Source organism: Salvia splendens, chromosome 22 (assembly GCF_004379255.2).
Source record: "Salvia splendens isolate huo1 chromosome 22, SspV2, whole genome shotgun sequence".
NCBI lineage: Eukaryota > Viridiplantae > Streptophyta > Magnoliopsida > Lamiales > Lamiaceae > Salvia > Salvia splendens.
This window is the reverse complement of record NC_056053.1, coordinates 168,418-189,483: the sequence shown is the minus strand read 5'-3', so window position 1 is coordinate 189,483 and position 21,066 is coordinate 168,418. Positions and strand designations below refer to the sequence as shown.

The 21,066-nt window shown below is 40.8% G+C and overlaps 3 protein-coding genes and 1 long non-coding RNA gene across 5 annotated transcripts; all 4 read left to right on the top strand.

Annotated features, from left to right (window-relative positions):
- The first annotated feature begins 3,537 nt into the window (after positions 1-3,537).
- LOC121787985 lies at positions 3,538-6,783 on the top strand. Its single transcript, XM_042186842.1, has 4 exons — positions 3,538-4,198; positions 4,481-4,705; positions 4,808-5,191; positions 6,001-6,783. Exons 1-4 carry the CDS (start codon positions 3,599-3,601, stop codon positions 6,472-6,474), a joined length of 1,683 nt encoding a protein of 560 aa, XP_042042776.1. The 5' UTR covers positions 3,538-3,598; the 3' UTR covers positions 6,475-6,783.
- A 294-nt stretch (positions 6,784-7,077) lies between these two features.
- LOC121787986 lies at positions 7,078-10,355 on the top strand. Its single transcript, XR_006047550.1, has 3 exons — positions 7,078-7,726; positions 8,228-9,769; positions 9,895-10,355. It is a non-coding gene; the product is annotated as an uncharacterized LOC121787986 (long non-coding RNA).
- A 1,240-nt stretch (positions 10,356-11,595) lies between these two features.
- On the top strand, positions 11,596-14,002 carry LOC121786047 (organic cation/carnitine transporter 1-like). Of its 2 annotated transcripts, XM_042184563.1 has the most exons (3): positions 11,596-11,940; positions 12,019-12,205; positions 12,379-14,002. In XM_042184563.1, exons 1-3 carry the CDS (start codon positions 11,818-11,820, stop codon positions 13,617-13,619), a joined length of 1,551 nt encoding a protein of 516 aa, XP_042040497.1. In that variant the 5' UTR covers positions 11,596-11,817; the 3' UTR covers positions 13,620-14,002. The 2 variants fall into 2 exon arrangements, with proteins under 2 accessions (XP_042040497.1, XP_042040496.1); XM_042184562.1 differs by having other exon boundaries at positions 11,596-12,205.
- A 590-nt stretch (positions 14,003-14,592) lies between these two features.
- Positions 14,593-17,067, top strand: LOC121786465 (plastid division protein CDP1, chloroplastic-like). Its single transcript, XM_042185108.1, has 6 exons — positions 14,593-14,620; positions 14,793-15,456; positions 15,598-15,966; positions 16,228-16,286; positions 16,368-16,487; positions 16,900-17,067. The coding sequence occupies exons 2-4, from the start codon at positions 15,298-15,300 to the stop codon at positions 16,240-16,242; spliced, it is 543 nt and encodes a 180-aa protein (XP_042041042.1). The 5' UTR covers positions 14,593-14,620; positions 14,793-15,297; the 3' UTR covers positions 16,243-16,286; positions 16,368-16,487; positions 16,900-17,067.
- The last annotated feature ends 3,999 nt before the right edge of the window (positions 17,068-21,066 follow it).

The following is a 21,066-nucleotide window of genomic DNA, read 5'->3' as shown; positions in this document are numbered from 1 at the left end:
CGCCGGTTCCAATGGTTCGGCGAGCGGACTGGCCAGCGCCGGGAATCGGCTAGCCTATCCGCTCGCTGCCATTAGAGATGCTAATCACATGCCTCAAATAAAGTATGATAAACCTTTTCTTTCCCAACCAAATCGTTTTCATTTTCTTTTTTATGTTGCTTTGTTGGGAGGCATAGTATTATTTTATCAGTTTTGTTTGGTCGATCATTGATTGCAAAAATTGTAATTTGTGGTTCAAAATAGATCTTAAAATCCAAGTTTCATCTTGCAGTGAATAGAATCTAAATGAGGCAATCTAGTGGCTCTCTCGAGCTAAGCTGTGAGTTGGATGATCTACTGTAATAGAGTACTAAATATTCGTCACATTGTTTATTTATTTTTATATTTGTGGACAAAATGCTTTGGACATAATTTATCTATCTATGATCCAGAGAATAATGCCAATTATTACTCCTAATGGTGCCCCATTATACGTGTAGGAGTTTTGTTACTAATCTAGTTCAGCTACAAATGGTTATCCAGTTTATATGATGCAAATTGCAAACACCAAATATTTTACTGATTTTGTCCAAAATCCCAATGATAAATGTAAAAAAAGTTAGATTAGTAATCCAAAATTTAGAAGGAACTCACGTCCATATGTCCTAACTAAGTTGGATCACTTTTTTTGACATAAAAATTTAAAAAAATTATATTGAATTAGTCAGAGCATCTTCAAAAGAAAAACTTAAATTAAAAAGGTATATTTCGGAAGGAGGTAATTATACGTTCTTCAAAAATAATGGACTCCAACAAAAAAAGATAACTTAAAAACACAAACAAAAATAACTATTTTTTACCTTTTGTACTAAAGTATCTCTCAAAATGAAACAAGATACTTTAATACTTTCTCAAATACCTTTTCTATTGGAATATAAAATTTTAGAGCATCTCCAAGAAGAGAACGTATATAGAAAATGTATACTCTATTTACTTTCTCAAAAAAAGAAATATATCATTCCAAAAAATAACAAACTCTAAACTCCAAAGGGATACGGTATATAAAAAAGTAAGTTATTTTCTAAAATACAAAAAATAGTTGTCACGACCGCACTTTCTAAGGATAGAAAGCCCGATTGATCGCGACTAGGGGAGGATGAAAGAAGCGGGGAAGAAAGGGAAAAACTGTGGCACAACTGAAACTGGAACCGAAATAACTCAAATAATATACTCCCTCCGTCCCGCACTACTTGCACTTATTTCCTTTCTGGGCGTCCCAAGTTATTTGCACTCTTTCCATTTTTAGTAACAATTTATACCTACAGCCGTAATTGTTGACTTTGTCTATCACTCATTCCTTAATCTCCGTGCCCAAAAGGAAAGGTGCGAGTAGTGCGGGACGGAGGGAGTATATCAGAGTGCACGATATAAAGAGCGCAAACTCGACTTTTACATTGCAGCGGAAGAGTCAAGAGCAGATAACGTCATGTATGGAAACACGTCACATCCGAGTACTATTCTATCGAAGGATCTTCATCGTCTATGCTCAACACCGCCCGCTGTCATCACTGTTCAACCTGAACATTTTTAAAACATATGCAGAGCTGAGTACTTGGTGTACTCAGTGGACACGTGCCGAAATATATTTTGCTGAAAAACTAGTTTTGTCAGACCACTCTTTGAGTGAACTCGGGGTTTTAGGAAAAGGTCCGAGAACACTAAAATATTTTCCTTTTTCAAAAGCGATCTATCGATCTATTTTCCTAGAACATATGTTGTATCTGACTAACTCCTAGGGAACAGAAGCCCACTAACCTCCTAGTGAACAGAATTCACGTAACTCCTGGTGAACCGGAATGTATGGGCTTATCCCACTTACAAACCCGGATTCACTAACTCCTGGTGAAACGGAATGTATGGGCTCATCCCATTTACAAACCCGAATTCACAAAACTGAAACTCCTTGTCTAGTAGGGACATCGCCTTGCTAGTCAATGAGATATGCAAAGTTCAAAACAAAACATGGTTTGACATAACTTTCGCAACTTTATTTTCCTCGTAAGCATATTTGGAACAAACTCATTTCTATCGGTCAAAGCCGAACTAATATCTTTCAAAACTTCTATTTCCTCGTAAATATATTTGGAACAAACTCATTTTTCTATCGGTCAAAGCCGAACTCAAAACTTCAACAAAAGCTACACTTCATAAGCACTCGTAAAGCAACACATAACATCATATAATAACACCAAGCAAATAGCATTTTTCATAATACTTCACATTAAATAGCAAGCTCGCACTTAACATCACATCTTAAATAGAAGCACACAAAAAATACTTCTCATAAAATTGTACTTTTAACAGAAAGCCCACTAAATACTTTTCATAAAAACTGTAAACATACTTTAAACTGAAAGCTCACTAAAATACTTTAGTTCGACAGCCCACCTCGTTCGTTTAAAACTCCTTAACTTGAATTCTCCCGACTCCACCCTTAACTCGCGGAGATAACCTTTTTTTTAAAAACAACACCACTTACTAACAAGACTTAAGAAAATTCTTAAACTTTAATTAGAATGCATGCCCCTAATTAATTAAGGCCCAAGAACTTAATTAGAATTCTGGCTCAAAACCAAATTAATTTCAGCCCAAGCTCCCTCGTAAATTAATTCCACCCGACTCAACTGATCTTCTCCTTTTTTTGGTTTATTTTTGCTTAAGGATCAATTATTTCAGCCCAACAAATAATTCTCTGTCCAACTGCCCCTCTCATTTTATAAGAACTCGGCCCAAATAAATTATACGGAAGCAGCCCAACTGTCAAATCTTCTCAGCCCAAGCATACACCATTTTCGGCCCAATATAAATTCCTCAAATTACTCCTCAAGAGGCCCAACTTTCTCAAATAAAATCATCATTCCTCTCTCATTTAATTTTCTAAGCCCAACTTATCAATTAGATTGGCCCAACTCAAGAGTCCATAAAAAATACTCCTTTCTGTCGCTTCATCCCCAACGCAACACTTATCTCTCCCAAATCGTTCTTCTCTCTCAATTACTCTTTCTCCCATCGGGACATCCCCAATTCATTGAACGTGAACTTAACATCACATTAAATACATTCTCAAATATTTTCTTTCTTGGAGATTGATTTTTTATGAAGGTAGATATGATAATTATAAGATTTTATCTCTCCATCAATAGAGAGGTAAATATACATCTTTAAAATGGAAAAATATATAAATATATTCTCAAATACCCTAATAATTTTTTATAAAAAAGGCCAATATGATAATTATAAGCCTGTACCCCATAATGTATCTCTTTCTTTAGAAATGCTCTTATAAAGGAGAAAGTAATTTCTCTTTATTTTTCTATTTATCCTTTTTTGGACATGTTCTTATTTATAATGAAATAAAATAATTAAAATAAAAAAAGAGTAAAATAAATAATAAAATATAGTAATAATAATTAAATATTATATTTTTTTATATAAAAGAGAAATGATTCATGATGTCCCAAAAGAGATGATTATAGTTGGGAGAACGTATAAATAATAGCAATACCAAATCCGAACCCCAAAACCCCCAATCTTCCCGCCCCCTGTCACAATAGCTGAAATGTCAATCTCCGCCGCCATCCACCGCACTCTCTTCAAAGAGAAGGACGGCGGCGGCGGTGGTGGAGGAGCTCTCTCCGCCATCATCAGGCACCGCTTCCTCAGCTTCTTAATTTGGCAATCGCTCCAATCAACCCTCATACTCTTCCTCTCCAAAACCCTTCTTCTTTCCCCCTTTACTAAATACCCATTTTCCCCCATTTTTCTATCCCTACTCTACTTCCTTTGCTTCCACTTGTCTCTCTTCGTATTCTCCGTCTCCCTCTTCTTCGTTTCTTCTCCGCATCCTCTGCAGTTCGCCTCCCCTCTCGAAATCTCGCTTTCGTTTATTCGCCTAATATTTGTTTCCGGAGGCGAGCAGAGCTTGCTGAGGACCAGGGTCAGAGTGTCGTTGAGCTTCGTTCTGTTTGTGTGCCTCTGTGCCGTGGCCGGCGCGGTTTCGGCAATTTCTGTGTGCTGGGGTTGTGATGCTTATTATGATGCTGATTCGGGTTCGATTAGGGTTGGTGTTTTGGGGTTTAGGGGTTTCGTGATCGGATTGATTTATGGCTTGCATTATGTGTATAAGCAACGGTGGGTTTTCAGGTTTCCGATAATTCAGGTGATTAGTTCTTCAAGCCTTCTGAACTAAGTCAATTTTTAGATTCTTGTGTTTATGTGGAATTATATAGTGCTGATTGACTAGAATTTACTTCAGTTATTGAGATTATTGGTTAAAGTAGGTTAAGAGAATGGTATGATAATGATCCTGTAGTCCTGTACTAATTTATGAAACATCGCAATTTTTAGTGAAATATTTAGTTTGGACTTAACAAAGTCTTGATAAACTGCAATTTTTTGTTTCTTAGTTTGCTGTACTGATTAAAGCTAATTGAACCAACAGCGCCCTCCGTTCTTCAGCTACAAAATGGGGCTTCCCTTGTCTATTAGACGGGCTTTAAGGTTTTCTGCTGTTGGCTTTGCACTATCTGGGATACTATCTTTTTTCTTGCCTGATGAGTACAAGAGTCAAGGTTCAGTTGGAAAGTTCGTTGTCGAGCAGGTTGTGTTTTATCTTGGGAGTTTTGTAGTAGTTCTTTGCTGGGAACTAAGCCACCATCTGCATCAGGTTTCTCATTTAACCGATTGTTTCTCCTAAAACTTTTGTTCACAGCTTAACACGTTTTGAGTTTTCAAGAATTTTATGTACTCCATTTTGATCACTCTGTAGGTTCTACATACCAAGAGATTTGTATTTGCGCCCCCAAAAGGATCAGCAGCAGCAGAAACAAATCCAAGTGAGCCGCTCCTGGCCACAATTGAAGAAAGCACCCCCAATTCACTTTTGCAGTATCTTGCTTATCTTGATATCTGCATGGTGTGTGAGAATAGTGTTGATTCATGGCGCCGAGCTGCCTTCTTTGAGGAGACTGGTGAGACTTATAGAAGAGTTATAGCTGCTTGCCTACGGCCTCTGGAACAGTTCACCCAGAAACTAGCTGAAGGTCTAGAGTGCTCTTCAGCTGATAAGTCGATGCAACTATCTGACCAGTTAACTTCACCAACGGAGCGGCTTGCTGTTCTGAAACTCAATGTCTCATTTTTTGATGCACAGGTATGACATCAGGATCACATCACATCAAGGTGATTATTTAATTGGTTATGTCCGCTAGCTGTGTGAGGACTTGCCATCATCTCACTTTTCTCTGGCTTATTCTCCCTCATTTCATCAACTCATATATTTTGGTTCTACTGTTTTTCTTTCCGTGATTTTTATCCTTTTGTGTTTTAGTCAAAACATTTTTTTCATCTTTTGCATATTTATATTGCCTATATCTTTTGGTTCTCTCTTCTAGAAATTCATTTTAATCACGTATACTGTTTCAAGTTATATATATCACTCCATGGTGGTTTAAGGAAGTCTTTATTTTGTATCTGGAAGTTTTTTGTTAAGGAGTGAGGCCATTCTCTTGAATTTGCTATCTTTCTTGATGCTTGGGAAGTGTGATTAGTTTCTTCCACACATAGCCAAAGTTTTAGTAGTTGTGTGAATGGGTTAAGGACTTAAGGTACTGTTGCTGATAGATAGACTGGGAAATAAGAATCTGAAGTAGAAATTATTTGAAACATTATATTTTTAATTTTATATCTTAAGTTTCTTGCTGTAGTACCTTCCTAATTTTTGGTATCACAAAAATGTTCCCAAAAAGGACTATTCAGCAAGTACTTTCTTATCTGTTGAAGCAGTGATGCTTGATGATTTGTTTTCCTGATAACAAAGCCAGTTATATTGTTTTATTTATAGTCCTCATTGTTTTCCTTTAGAGTGAACTGTGAAGAGAGCATTTGTTTCAACATTTTATAAGAAAGGCATGAGTATTGCATGTTGCACTCACTCACCAACTTATGCTGCCAATCATGCAGCTGTGTGCATGGTGTGCTCGGGTTGTTGCTTCATTAACTTCAAGGTCGCGCAAGGAGGACAAATTTGGTGTTGCTCAACTCTCAGGGAGTAATGCTGCTGTAATCTCGACATTGCTATCTAGTTTGTTAGCTGTGGAAGCTCTCATGGGAAAGAAAACCAACGTTCAGTCCGCGCATTTGATGGGTCCTGCTGGAATCAAATGGGCCACTGTCAACACTGGCAGAAGGGAGTCAACAGCAGGTGCCATGGGGAAAATAAGAGGGAGCCCTCTGTATGCAAAAGCTTATTCAATGGCTGATATCCTGAAAACTTCAATTTACTGCATTGCATCTGCTTTTCAGAATGAGATGCTGAGCATTGGGAAAGCAGGGCTCCTTGAGAAGGAATGGATCATTAGCAGTAAACCGCTTTATGGAACTCAAGAGCTCCTCCTACACAAATTGAGACTTTTCTTGGACCACCAGGCAAACTAGTGCCTCAACTGCGCGAGCTCTGAAACTTGTTTTGCTGCCGAGACAAATTCTTGAGAGGCAACAGTGTGGGGGTTTTCTTCCCCTTAAACGAGGAATATGTGGCTGACCTGTGCATTTTTTGACTGCAAACTGCTTCACTTGAGAAGTAATCATCTGTAGAGGAATCATGATGCCCAAGTGTTAGTTGAATGTTTTCTGCACTCTAAAATATCATGTTAAATTGGAAGAGAAAGAAGTTGTTTTCTAAAAAATTTTCTTGTTTTGCATGCCTGTTAGTGCTGGTTTGATAGATCTACCATTTTTATATTATGAAGACCAGCTCGTATTTTGCTTGCAGGAATTTTCTTCTCTAAATGGAAGTTGATCTCATGCAATCCTAATTCAAGTCAATTGTTGCATCAAAAAAATTGTAGTCATAATTGAAATTTGCAGAAGGATTTGGTTGAAATGCTAAATCAGTGCAAGTCATTTTCAATGTAGCCTACAACATTATTTTATTTGATCTATTGTGGTACATTTCCACCCTTAAAGATGCGTGATAAGAAAACTTGTTTTAGTTTCAAGTATTACTATTGCCCTAGCAAAATTTTCATTACTCTAAACTTTAGCCACCAAGAATCACGCCTACAAACAAGACAAAACACACACACACGCACACTGCATGTAGTAGAAACTTTTCCTTTGTAGTTTCCCAGTTTGCTAAAATGGATGTTCTCACCATGAGATTTTCCTTAATATTTCCACTCATTATCACATCTCCAGACTGTTCATCAGCTGCCGATACCCCAGCAACAAGGCGATAAACAAGCACTGATCGCGTTCAAGTCCCTCATAACCGCAGATCCCCTCATGTCCTTAGCCTCCTGGGATGACTCTTCCCATTTTCACAGCTGGACCGGGCTTGCATGTGGCCCAAAGCTCCAAAGGTTCAGGGGTTTGAATCTCACACAACTCAGCTTAGCTGGGACCATAGCTCCCCAACTGGGAAACCTTTCCTTCATTACCATTCTTAATCTCTCAGTAAACTCATTCCAAGGAGTGATTCCCTCAGGGCTGGGAAATCTTGAAAGACTTGAAATCTTGAATGTGAGCAACAATCTTCTCGGAGGGCGAATCCCAGACGGTCTTTCTAACTGTTCCAAACTCAGAAACCTGGCTTTGGACCATAACTACTTGATAGGGACCTTTCCAACCGAACTAGGATCACTTCCTGAGCTTCTCAGGTTTTACCTTGGCAGCAACTATCTAAAAGGTACAATCCCATCTTCTTTTGGAAACTTAACATCCATGGTTGAGATAGATATGTCTTACAACTACTTGAGTGGTGAGGTTCCTAGCACAATATCCATGTTGAAATACCTCAAAACTTTGAGGTTTCCTGTAAATTACCTCACCGGTGAATTCCATCCTTCACTCTATAACCTCACCGCGCTCGACTTTTTAGCCCTCCCCTTCAACAACTTGACTGGTAACTCAAGGAATGATATTTGCCTTGTTCTCCCCAATCTCAGTAAGTTGTGGTTAGCTAACAATTTTCACCTGCCCTCTTCCTGATTCGTTCCCTAATGCTTCAAAATCCGAGAGCGTTGAGCTGAGCAGCAATAACTTCTCCGGGACAGTACCTTTGAACTTAGGGCAGCTTAATCTACTAACATTTTTTATAGGCTCCAACAATCATAGATTAGGCCAAGAAAAGATCTGAACTTTGTCTCTTCTCTGACAAACTGTTGCAACTTTGAACTCTTGCATTTAGGTGAAGACCAATTTGGAGGAATCTTGCCTCTCTCTCTATAGCCAGTTTTTCCGTTAAGTTGAACACACTCTATCTACATTCCAATATTATCCATGGAAGCATACCGAGAGAGATATCAAATCTTGTGAGCAAGAGTACACTCTATATGTTCTCAAATGATCTCAACGGTACCATTCCTGACTCGTTTGGGATGCTTCCGAGTGTAGGAAAGCTCGTTCTGGGTCTAACCGGCTGACAGGAAAGATCACATAATCCATTGGAAACATCACAAGCCTGCTGTGACTGTTTTTGTTTGACAACATGTTAGAAGGAGGCATACCATCATCTTTAGCAAATTGTAATCAACTGGTCTTTATTGATATTGCAAGGAACAATCTGAGAGGGATCATTCCTCAAGAAATCAGTGGCATGCCAAGCATTTTGTCGTTTAATGTGTCGTACAACTCCTTCATTGGTTCCCTGCCTGAAAATTTTGGAAACATGAGCCATCTTGTTAGAACTGATATCTTACAACAGATTTTCTGGTCAGATTTCAGACAGCAGAGGCAGCTGTTTGGAATTGAACATTATCTGCTTTCAAGGATATTCTTTTGAGGGGAGGATTCCAAATTAAGCTCATTTGAGTATCCTCAACTACTTAGACCTTTCAAACAACAATATTTGGGGGATAATCCAAGTTTCTTGACAAAGCTCCTCTCTTTCATCTCCTTAAATCTGTCCTTAAATCTAGGCTTTGCAGTGGAATACCTCAGTTCCAGTTACTGGCATGCCCTCAGCAAGAACCTCAAAGAATCCGAAGAAAACAAGGACCAAAAACTCCAATACCATCTTGATAATCGTCTTGCCTTCATCCTTTGCTGCTATATCGTTGCTTCTTCTCCTGGTTTACTGGACACTAAGGAGACTGCAGAGGTCACCGGATTCAGAATCCAGGCCTGTGAACTTCTTCCCCAAGATATCCTACCAAGAACTGCTGAAAGCTACCTACTGTTTATCATCACAGAACCTCATTGGGTCAGGCAGTTTTGGGAGTGTTTACAAGGGCACTCTGGGTTCGGATGGAACAGTCGGTGCAGTTAAGGTTCTCAACCTCAGACGGAGTGGAGCTGCTAGAAGCTTCTTGGCTGAATGCGAAGCCTTGAAGAGCGTCAGACATTACAACCTTGCCAAGGTGATAACTGCTTGTTCAAGCAATGATTTCCATGGAAACGATTTCAAAGCACTCGTATATCATTTTATGTCAAATGGGAGCTTAGACAAATGGCTAAATCCACAAGAAAACACACCTACGTTGAACATTCTTCAAAGGATCAACATTGTAACAGATGTAGCTGCTGCACTGCATTATCTTCATAACAGGTGTACACCTGTTGCTCACTGTTAACTCAAGCCACATAACGTCCTTCTTGATAGCGACATGACTGCTCGTGTTGGTGATTTTGGTTTAGCCTGAGTAGTTCCCATGTTCGGAGCAAGAGAAGTTTCAGAGCAGTCCAGCTCACTTGCAATCCGAGGAACCATTGGATATACTGCTCTGCATGGGTAACAACTAGTTCAAGAATTCACATCTAATATTTTTATTTGAATAATCTTCGTCTAACTATAAAAACTATCTAAACTTGGAGATGTGTACTGTTTTGGAATCCTCTTGTTGGAAATTTTGACAGGAAGGCCAGTCGACAACTTGAGCCTTCACCAGTTTGTGAAGATGTCTGTCCCACAAAAAGTCACAGAAATTCTAGACAACTCAGCTTTGTTTGAACAAGTAACAGGAAATGCTGAGACATGGAGTGCAGCTTGGAGAAGTTTGAGAAACGTGCAGCGTGACTGCATGATCCATCTCCTCCAAATTGGAGTTACAGCTCGTCTGCATCACCAAAGGATCAGATGAGCTCACACCAAGCTCATCAGCAACTGTTGGTCATTAGAGGGGACTTTCTTGGAGTATAAGAACATAGTAAACTTGCAATGATCACCACAAGGTTTATTTTTTCTTACATTTTAGAAGTTAACATACACCTTGTTTCTTGATCAAATACACAAGTATTCTGTCCTAACACACATCATGGCTTGAAAAATAGGTCCTTTAATATTGAGCAAGTCTGAAAGTAGAAGAGAACAATGGAAAGGAAACCATCAATACTTTTTCTCAATCCATTTTTCTTTGTAAATTTATTGTAGCTAGGCAACCATGATCATCACAAATTAATGTCCCTTTTGTGTTTATTATGTGCCCTCAGATAATTAATTTGTATGGATGTCACAACTCTAACTACTGGTACATTGAATAATTTTGAAAGTAAGACATAGTTTACAAGAAAAAGCATTATGTGATAATTTGTTTTTAATTAGATTTTAAAAGTCTTAAAAATATGATGCCCACATATGACATATGTATGCAAGGTGGTAGTCTCCATCATGCAGGGGTTTCCACCAAGCATGCATGATTGAGATATCCATCAATTTACATCCAAAAATACTTGCTATAGTGCTTCATTACAAGAACTTATCATACGAAAAATTCATACTATGTTTCTTTGTGGAAATTATTAATTTTACAATCATTGTTTTATAATGCTAAACGACATCTCCAATATGAGACATAAACCGATTACTATTTTTCGGATCGCGGAGATTTAACTAAATTTGTAGATACAAATAATATTAGTTGGATTTTTTTTCTGTTTCACTGAAATAAAGTTTTCTTGTAGCAAGAAAATTTTTGGTATATTGCTGGCATCAATATTTGGTTCTTTAAATTGATGTTTGTTGAAATTATAGGCAACAAACTCAAGTGGGCAAATTATTTATTAAGTACGTACTTTATAAATGAATTTGTTTATGTTGAAAATTAATATTATTCGCAATCATAATCTCTTTAAATGTATGTTAATCGTGTCACATGCATCTATGTGCAATGTACAATGATAATATCATACTCTAACTGCATAAATATGAGAAGAAAAAATAAAACAAAGTGTAACAATATGGGGATATGTACTTTGTTTCTTCGCACTCGAATCCATAAGAATGTATAACTCGTTTCAAGTTGCATCACAATTCAAAATAAGCTAGTAAGTAATTTTTATCATTTGCAAAATCAGTTTAAATCCTTGAGTATATATATATATTGATATATAGTGTGTGAGAATATAGGATCAGCATCTTGTACTAGTGGGAATAATTCTGTTCCCACTACAACAGCACAATATATTTTCTACCTCATCAAATACAGTAGAAATTTTGATTGTATGCATTAAACCTTGAATTTGAGGCACAAGTTAATGTTTAAATAATGCAGTTCTATGTCACTGATTATTAAGTCATAATGATTACATTAGTATAATATAATCCAAGCTAGTTCCTTACTCAGATTGCCACCTTCAAGGAATAAAAATGCTATCTTTTCTTAGTGGCATAACACGTCAAGAAACCAACCAACATTAGCCATAATGTGATCCAAACCCTAAACTTAATGCAAACATAGTCACTGGTATCCATCCTTTTCTTCACTGTTTGTTTTCTCAATGTATAAAAAAGGGCTATTTTCTCAAACATAGTCACTGGTATCCCTCACATTCTTGTCTGAAATGGATGAGGAAAAACAGCAACTTGTGGGAGAGAAAAATGGAGTAGGGAGTAAGCTGCAGCTTACAGTGGATGAGGTGGTGGAGGAATACGTGGGGTCGTTCGGATTCTCGCAGCTTGTGCAGGTAATCTTGGTTTCCCTGGCTAGGATATTCGATTCCCACTGCACCCTTGTCACCATCTTCACAGATGCTCAACCACAGTCATGGCGGTGCATTGGCCGCGAATGTGGTCGCACAACGGCTGCTTCTGTTTGTGGGTTGAAGCCGGGGACTTGGGAGTGGAGTGGTGGGAGTACAAGCTCCACCATTGCTGAATGGGGACTCGTGTGTGACCGTAGATTTCTTGCTGCTCTGCCAACGTCGGTTTACTTCCTTGGTTCCCTCATAGGTTTCCTCCTTTTCCCACTTGTTATTTGTCTCAACTCAAGACTGCTAAAAAAGAGACAGAGAGGATATTAAGCTTTGCATAAATGAGATTTAATAATGTTAAGGCATCATGCATGAAGAAAAGGTGTTTTTCCCCCTGTTTTTCTGAATGAATTTGACCGTATGTGTTAACAGGCTCTGCAGTGTTTGGCCGCTTGGCGGATGGACGCTTAGGGCGGAAAAGGGCAGTGCTTGCTTCATGTCTCCTAACCGCTGCTACCATTTTCCTTACTTCCTTCTCCCCAAATATATGGATTTACTCTCTTCTCCGTTTTTCAAACGGGTTCTCCAGAGCAGGCATCGGTATATGCTGCCTGGTGCTCTCGACAGAAACCATTGGCCGGAAATGGCGCGGTCAAGTTGGGCAAGTTGGTTTTTTCTTCTTTGCAGCGGGGTTTCTGTCTATCCCCCTGATTGCTTATCCAACCAGAACTTGTTGGAGAACTTTGTACAGGATTATTTCAATCCTTCCACTCGTTTACTCAATCTTTATACTAATGCCCTTTGTAGCAGAGTCTCCGAGGTGGCTACTCGTGAGGGGAAGAAGCGAAGAAGCTCTTGATGTGTTGAGAAGATATGCTAGGATCAATGGAAGAGAGTTGCCCCCGAATCTAAGTCTCCTGGAGCCATCGTCTACGAATGAGAAAATGGTCTCGGGCAAAGGAGAAAATAAAGCCTCGCCTATTGAGAGACTGTGGAATACTAGATGGGCTGTGAGAAGGATGACAATGGTTATGCTCACAGGTTTTGGGATTGGTTTCGTTTACTATGGTGTTCAGCTCAACGTTGAAAACCTTAACTTTAACCTCTACTTTACTGTTGCCATAAACGCGATGATGGAGATCCCAGCTGTTTTCATAGGCAGTGTGATGCTCGCCTTCACAAACCGCCGCCTGCTCTTCTCTGCCTCAGCGTTTCTCACCGGAATTTCTTGCATCCTCTGCATGATTTTCTCAAGAACAGGAGACAAGAATGGAAGCGAGATATCATCACAGAAAAGAGGAAGCTTACCACAACTGATGATCGAGGCAGTTGGTTTCATGGCAGCTTCGACTGCATTTGATGTGCTGTACATCTACTGCGTGGAGCTGTTCCCTACAAACGTGAGGAACTTCTGTGTTTCCATGTTGAGGCAGTCATTGATGCTGGGGGCCTCGATTTCTCCCCTGCTGGTTGTGTTTGGGAGATCGAGCCCGTCTCTTTGTTTCCTCGTATTTGGGGTTCTGTCCATAATCAGTGGCTTTTTGAGCTTGTGGCTCCCCGAAACCAGGAATTCTCCTCTCTATGAAACTCTGGAGCAACAAGAAGAGCAAGAAATGTTAGAATCCGAGTTTTCGGATATTGGGATGGAAATGGGCAAGAACCTGCAAATGTAAATGTAAATGTGTATCACTGCACCATACTTGTAGTTTCTCCTTAGAAACAGAAGACCAAAGCAGCAGCATCCACAACTCGGCTCAAATTTGTGTACAGTTTCAAAGCTTTGCTTGACTTACCTTCAATTGCAATCCATGAATCCTGATATTTTTACTCCCAACTTCAAATGGTATATGCATAGAGTATTAAATCAAGTAAAGAAAACTTTATCAATATATTTGAATAAAATCTCTCTACGCGAAAATGAACACTATCGTCATGATTCATCGGTAAATGGTAAACCTTGAATGAAAAAGTTGTAGAATTTATCATCCACACTTTATACTCGAGAAAAATTCAATCTGAGGCATAAAACATCAAGAGAGATAGTACACCTATATATATATATGACCATAAAGAAATGAGTCTTGCATTCCACAATCTGGTATATATATAAAGCTCAGACAGGAAGGAACCTCGAGACGTACAAGCCCTTCTAGATAGTACATGATACAACATGAACAATAACACAAACTTATTACAAGGCAGTAACTGGGTCTTGACAAAATGAAATGCATTATCATGTGTAGATGAATGATGCAAGAACAATAAGATTCTGGTTTGCAGAATTGAAAGTCAACAGAAGTTGAGTTGTTCCCGGACAAAGCTTGCAACATCATGAAGCTATGAAAGTCGGGCAGTTCGGGAAATGCATAGAAAGCATGGAATGCATTTGAATAGTGAACCACCAAAATTCGTTTCCCACAAGTCCTCAGCCACTCAACATACCGTCTCTGCCAGTCCTGCAGCGGATCACGCCCTCCAACAACCACCAAACAAGGCGGAAAGCGGAGGAAGTCGGTGACTTGGTTGCAAACTTGATTGCCTTTTTGGTTAATTGGATTATACTCGCTGGAAAGTGTTGTTAATGAGACTATCTAAAGGACTCTACAGTTAATCTCAAGGGCTAAGTTACTGGGTGCCATAGATAGTCACCAAAGATGCTGTTTTGTCTCGCCGGGTCTATATCCTGTGTTTTCTTTACTCACTCTTTCCTGTTATTGATTCATTACCTTTTCATGCCTGGTGGGCATAATATGATGAGTTACTTATTCATCTATGCTGCACCTTTTCCCTAATAAGTGGTCCCTGATTTCTGTATTGCTCATATATTTGTGTCCTTTTTGCCTCAGGATGTTTTGATGGATGTAAGAGACAAACTTCTTTTTGAACCAGAATATGCTGGAAATTTCAAAGAGAAGCAGCCACCTAAATCTTCTCTCAAGATTCCTTGGACTTGGTTTGCCTGGTGCTTTATGCCTTCTTCAGGAGGTAGGCATTGCCAGGCACTTAGATGTTGATTCTTTCCAACCTGCTTTACATAATGTAGCAAGTGTGATGTTGACTTTGCTAAATATTAGCAGTATTATTTTCTATTTCATCTGATGGATCTATTGTTTACTGGCCCTACATATCTGCAAATGGAGAATACAGAATGGAATGATCTTTCGTAGAATCTATATTTTGATGCAATTCTGTTGGAATAATTTAGGTAGGCCAAGAGAAGCTTGTGCTAGAAATTGGGCGAAGAGCTCTACAGCATCCTGAGGCAAAGCCATTTGTTCACGATTTCCTTCTATCTATAGCCTTATCCGAGTTAAGAGACAAAAGCAGCAATTTTTACCTGGCACTTTTGCTATGTTTCACCTTCTTATTATAGGTGCTTTCTTGAAGTGTGCAATTGCCAAAGTTGGATTTGAGAAGAACAATATATCTCAAGGATTTGAAGCTCTTGCCCGTGCTCAGTGTCTTTTGAGGAGCAAGATATCTCTTGGGAAGATGATGTTGTTGGCTCAGGTAACCATCAGTTTTACTGTTTGGGCTTCGCCTCAGATGTGCTTTTGTAAGGTTATTCTCTGGTGAGGTAACAAGAAATGCACAAATCCTATTAAAGACACTTTACTTCTTAACTTGGTCAAGTCCTATTATTGCTTTTAGATAGAAGAATCATTGGAGGAGCTTGCTCCTGCTTGCACATTGGATCTTCTGGGCATGTCCCATACACCTGAAAATGCAGAGCGAAGCATTGGAGCAATTGCAGCTTTACATGAACTGTTGAGACAAGGCCTGGATGTTGAAACTTCATGCCAAGTTCAAGACTGGGCTTGTTTTCTGCATCAAGCACTCAAAAAGCTATTGGCTACAGAAATAGTGAAACTTGTTCCATGGGATAGCTTAGCTATCACCAGAAAGAACAGAAAGTCACTTGAGGCACAGAATCAAAGGATTGTCATTGATTTCAGTAGCTTCTATGTAGTTTTGTTAGCACATAGTGCCCTTGGAGTTTCGAGCAAACAAATAGACGTGGTACTTATCTTTTTCTGCTATAATATCAATCATGTTTGACTTCCCCTTAATAGATGATGTTATGCCTTTGAGTATACATTTTCTTCTTAGTATTTTATGTAGTACATCCTCACACTTATGCCACTTGTGAATATTAATTCATTCAATGCTATATACTGATTATAAGTTTACCATTGTTTAGTAGTACAAACAGATCTGCTGTTTTCTAGTGATGATAAGTTTGCCAATGTTTTTTTTAATCAATTTGCGAATGCTTAATAGCATCTGAAGGCATAGACTTGAAATTTGAGGAGGCCTTTTGTGCTTTCCTTCTTGGGCAGGTACACTGTTTTGCTCCTTTCCCTGTTCACTGTTGCATTTTTAGACAAGGGTAAGAAGATCTGAGATATTGATTTGTCCAGGGTGATGAAGCTACAGCTGTTGAAAAGCTAAGACAGCTTGAGCTGAATTCTTCTCCTAGTTCTCAGAAAGCACTGCAAGTGAAAGAAACTAAAGAAGTTTCAAGTGCTAACAAACCACTGGTAGTTTTCTCTGTTATTAAAGCTTCTTATCTATATATGTCATTCTCACCCACCATATAAAATCCATGCATCAGTTGTGTAGTTTTTACATGCTGAATGTTAGTTTTCCACAGAACTATGACTCATATCGTAACTCTGAAACAAGGAATACTTAAATTTGTTTTCGGTCCTATTTATAACCAATCATATTGATATCCACAAGTAGGATAAGAGCCTTCTATACAGCCTAGTCTAGAGTGCAAGGACTTGATTCATGAATGACTTTGATTTGGAATTCTTGCTGTCATTTTCTGCGGAGATTGCAATCATTATGGCTTGGTATATTTGCATGTTGTGGATGAAAATTCTATTGCAATTTTTACGATTTTAATAATTTTGATCCTCATCAGAGCTTTGCGTTTTCTCTTTCTAGGAAACATGGTTGAAAGATGCTGCTCTTGGCATGTTTCCAAATACCCGAGATTGTAACCTGATGAATCGGCGAATTTTCGATGATGATGAATGCTCGTAAAAATAAATTACGACACAGAGAATTTTACGTGGTTCGATTTACTGAGGTAAATCTACGTCCACGGGGAGAAACGGGGGCAGGTTTGTATTGCTTGATCTGCGAATTACAGCTTACAACACAGACTTGCTATATGATTATTTCTCTAGAGAGATTCTAACCCCTTTCTACCAGATCTAAGTTCTCTTTATACATTGAACTAAGATCGTGGCTTACATCATCACTCTAGGTCGTGGAGGTCGTGTAGGTCATGGCCTAAGATCGTGGCCTGAGTTGACGCCACGTGGTAGTGGGTGTGTTGGAAGTTGTGGAAATCCTGCATGGGTCCACTAACTCCTTGTTCGGTCGAATACTGAGACCGAACTGCTTTGGTTGCCGATCTGAGAGTAGAGCTTGATGCCGACCTGAGAGCAGAGCTTGATTGGTTGGCTTTTACCGAGCTGTAGGCTGAGGCCGAACTCTTTGGTAATGCCGAACTCCTCCGAACTCTTTGGTAATGCCGAACTCATACTCTTCCTTGGGCTTTGGGCTGATGGGCCGTCACTGCTGTTGGGCTTGTTTAGTTCGTACCCCATCACTACCCCCCCCGAAAGACGAAGTGAATCACTTCGGCGAAGCGAGTCACTTCGGCATTCTGGATAAAGGTACGGGGGAGGCTGACGTCAGGGGACGTGCCTTGCATGTGACTGCATTAAATGCGACAGTAAAATCCGGCCGTTGAATCCTGAAAAGGTGGGATTCGAAACGGTGCGACGATTTTGAAATCTTCGCCGAATCTGATAAATATGCTCTTTCTTCCTCATTTGAACACCTTTGCTGTTGCGTCTTCTATACTCTCTCTTTCTCGAGAAATTTTCTTCCGCTTTCAAGAGCTTCTTCAGACTTTCTTCACTTTCAAAAAGTAAGAAAAATGTCTTCTTCTTCTTCTTCGGTGTCGGGTAGCGGTAGGAAAGGGGATAAGGGGTCTTCTAGCCGGAAAGAATCCGGGGAGAAGACCGTAGAGTATTTTCACAGTATCTTGAGTAAGGATACTGTGATATCCCTTCACGAGAAATATTTTTTACCTGGGGGGAAGGCGGTGGTTCCCGACGATGATCATAGGGCTAACGACCCGCCGGAGGGTTATGCCACCGTTTACGAAGCCTGCTTAGAATGCGGGCTTCGTTTCCCTCTTCCCCCACCTTTTGTAGAGCTTCTTGATTTTTTTCAACTCCCTTTAGGTCAGGTGACTCCGAATTCTTGGAGGCACTTGTCGGCTTTTGCTGCCGAACTCCGTAGGCTAGATAAGGATCTGTCTCTGAGGGCAATCCTTAATTTTTTCCAGTTTAAAAGGAAGGGATCTTGGTTTTACTTGATCCCTTTACAGCCTTTTAGGGCCTTCTGCAAAACCAAGTGGCCGAAATGGCAAAACCGTTTCTTTTTTTATAATAGGACTTCGGCTCCGGGCTTTCCTTGGAGAAGGCCGAAGTCCGTGATTCCCCATCCTCGGTTAGAACCGTTGGCCGAGCTCGAGGGCGAGCTCAATAAGATTCCTATGATTAGGAAACAGTATTCGGAAACTGAGCTCGTCAAGGGCGACCTCGTGTTCAATATCTCGTCTTCGGACGAAGAGGCCGAGGGTGAGGAATTCTCTTTATCTTTAAGCTCTACTGCTTTAACGAAGAAAACTAACCTTGTTTTCTTGCTTTTTGGCAGTGTTCATGCTGAACAAGGCTACCCGAAAATCTTCGGAGTCCCAGGAGCCGGAGAGAGAGAAGGCTACCAGCTCGGCGCCTGATGCCGAGAAGAATCCGAAGAGGCAAAAGACCTCTTCGGGTCCAAAGAAGCCGGAGTCGACTTCGGCAAGTAGGAAGGGGAAGACCCAGAAGCCCCCGAGAGCGCCAGAGAAAGACGTGGTCTTGGCGCCTCCTTCGGAACATATCTGTGAGCCGTTTTTATGGCCCACGGACTTCGCCGAGGTGAAATCTCTTCTTGATTTTCTGGCCTTGCTTTTTTCCTGCATTTTTTGTGGCCCCTTTATTGACTTTTTTCTTTATTCATTTTCAGAGGAACGATATGCTCTCCAAGCTCGTCGCCGTCGAACTCTCCAAAGCGTCCAACGACTATGCTGAGATGCAGAGGAAATTGGCGGCTGCTTGTCACCGGGCCGAGCAGGCCGAGGCAAACTTTGAGAAAGCCAGAGCTGCTAGGATTTCGGCCCAGGATGAAGCTCAGTTTGCCAAAAACCAGCTCGTCATCCAGCGAGAGCAGACGAAACGGAGTGATGCTGCCGCCGTGGTTGCTCAGGGGGAGGCTCTCCGTGTTTACACGGAGAAACTCTTTTTGAGCAGCCAGTTCTCGGCTTTTGTCGGTAGCCTGGTAAGGCTAATTGCCGATAAGGGCGAGCAGGGGGCCGACGTCGTGCTGCCTCTGTACAGCCGAGAGATAGCAGCTCGGCTTCAGAATCTGCCGCTCCTTGAGGAGCTCGCTTCATCCTCGGTCCTGCTTTCTGCAGACCGAGTCCGGAGTTGTCGAGCCGATCGGGACGAGAACCTGGAGGCTATCTTTGCCTCCGTGGGACCCGTTTCACCCGCTTCGACTTACAACGGAGAGGGTGAGGCCGAGCCGCTGGAGCGGGAGGCCGAAGTCGAGCGAGCCGGGCATCCGGATAAGGAAGCCGATCAGGAGACGCAGCAGATCGGCTACGGTGGCGCCGAGCAGGCTGGGGAGAGCAAGGAGGCAGAGGCTGAAGCTGAAGCAGAGAAGGAAGCTGAACCTCACCGAGAAGGTGGAGACGAAGCTAGCGAAGTATGATTTCGTCTCCCTTCTCTTAGTTTAGTTTCTTCCTTTATGTAAAATGGCCTTGAAGCCCTCTTTGTATAGAAAAATTTTTTTTCTTATGAATGAAGAAATTCTTCTTTCTGCTCTTGTGTCTTCGTATAGCCTTTCGTACTCTCTTACTCCTGTTGTGGTTTACTACCTGCTCGGTAAGCTGAAATGCCGAACTGACGTAGCTGCTTTGTATTCTTAACTCTCAAGGAGCTGGAGGTACTTCACTGGAAGCGGCTGTACTCTTCGGCTTTAGACGAAGCTGAGAAAAGAGCTATAGCCGATCAGACGAAGAATGACGAGCTTCTGGCTCGTTTAGTGAAGCTGGATGCCGATAATAAGGACTTAGAGTCCGATAAGAATGATCTGGAGGCCGAGCTGAATACGACCATTGCTGAGAGGACTGCGTACGAGGATTACATCCGTGTGCGCGGGGGAATGACCATATCAGATGTTCAGAGTCGAGTTGACGAACTGTGGGAGGAATATAATGTACTCCGGAGGAACAATGCGCTGGAGAGCTCGGCTTGCCAACAAGTCGTGACATCATTGCGGCGCTGGGCTTCTCGGTACAACATTGTTCTTTCTCGGCGCCCCTCCATAGAAAGATTCCTTCGGCATATCGTGCCAACAGATGCTCGCACCCCAGATCAAACCTTTGATTCACTTGCTCAAAACCGTACTCCAAGTCAGCAACGAACTCTGGAACAGCCGGAAACGTCAAGACGAGAACAGGCTGAAGTTCGTAGAGGAGCTGTGATTATGAGTGAGCAAGATCAACAAATGCTTCGTGAAGAGACTCTTCGCCGCCGAGGTGCTAGGGCTTCCCGGGCTCAGAGAAGAGGTGGCAGGTCGATTAGAGCATCTCGTCGACCTGCTTATTCTGCAGCTGCCTGGAACGCCCGAACTCAGCTTCACGAGGATTTTGTGAATAGATGGCTCAACTTTAGCAACCCTGGACAGTAGAATAGTCCTTTGTAATAGCGTAACGCCATCTTGTAGGGTAGCGGAGTTGTGTGCCGAACAAGATTTGAAAATGAAATTTTGTTTTTGTTTTCGCTTCTAACACTGTGTATTTACAGCTTAGCGAAAAAATTTCATCGTACTTGTCCTCGGTCTTATGAAGTAAACTTCTTTGACCGGACTTGTCTTTGGTCTGATGAAATAAACATCTTTGACCGGACTCGTCTTTGGTCTGATGAAATAAACATCTTTGACCGGACTCGTCTTTGGTCTGATGAAATAAACATCTTTGACCGGACT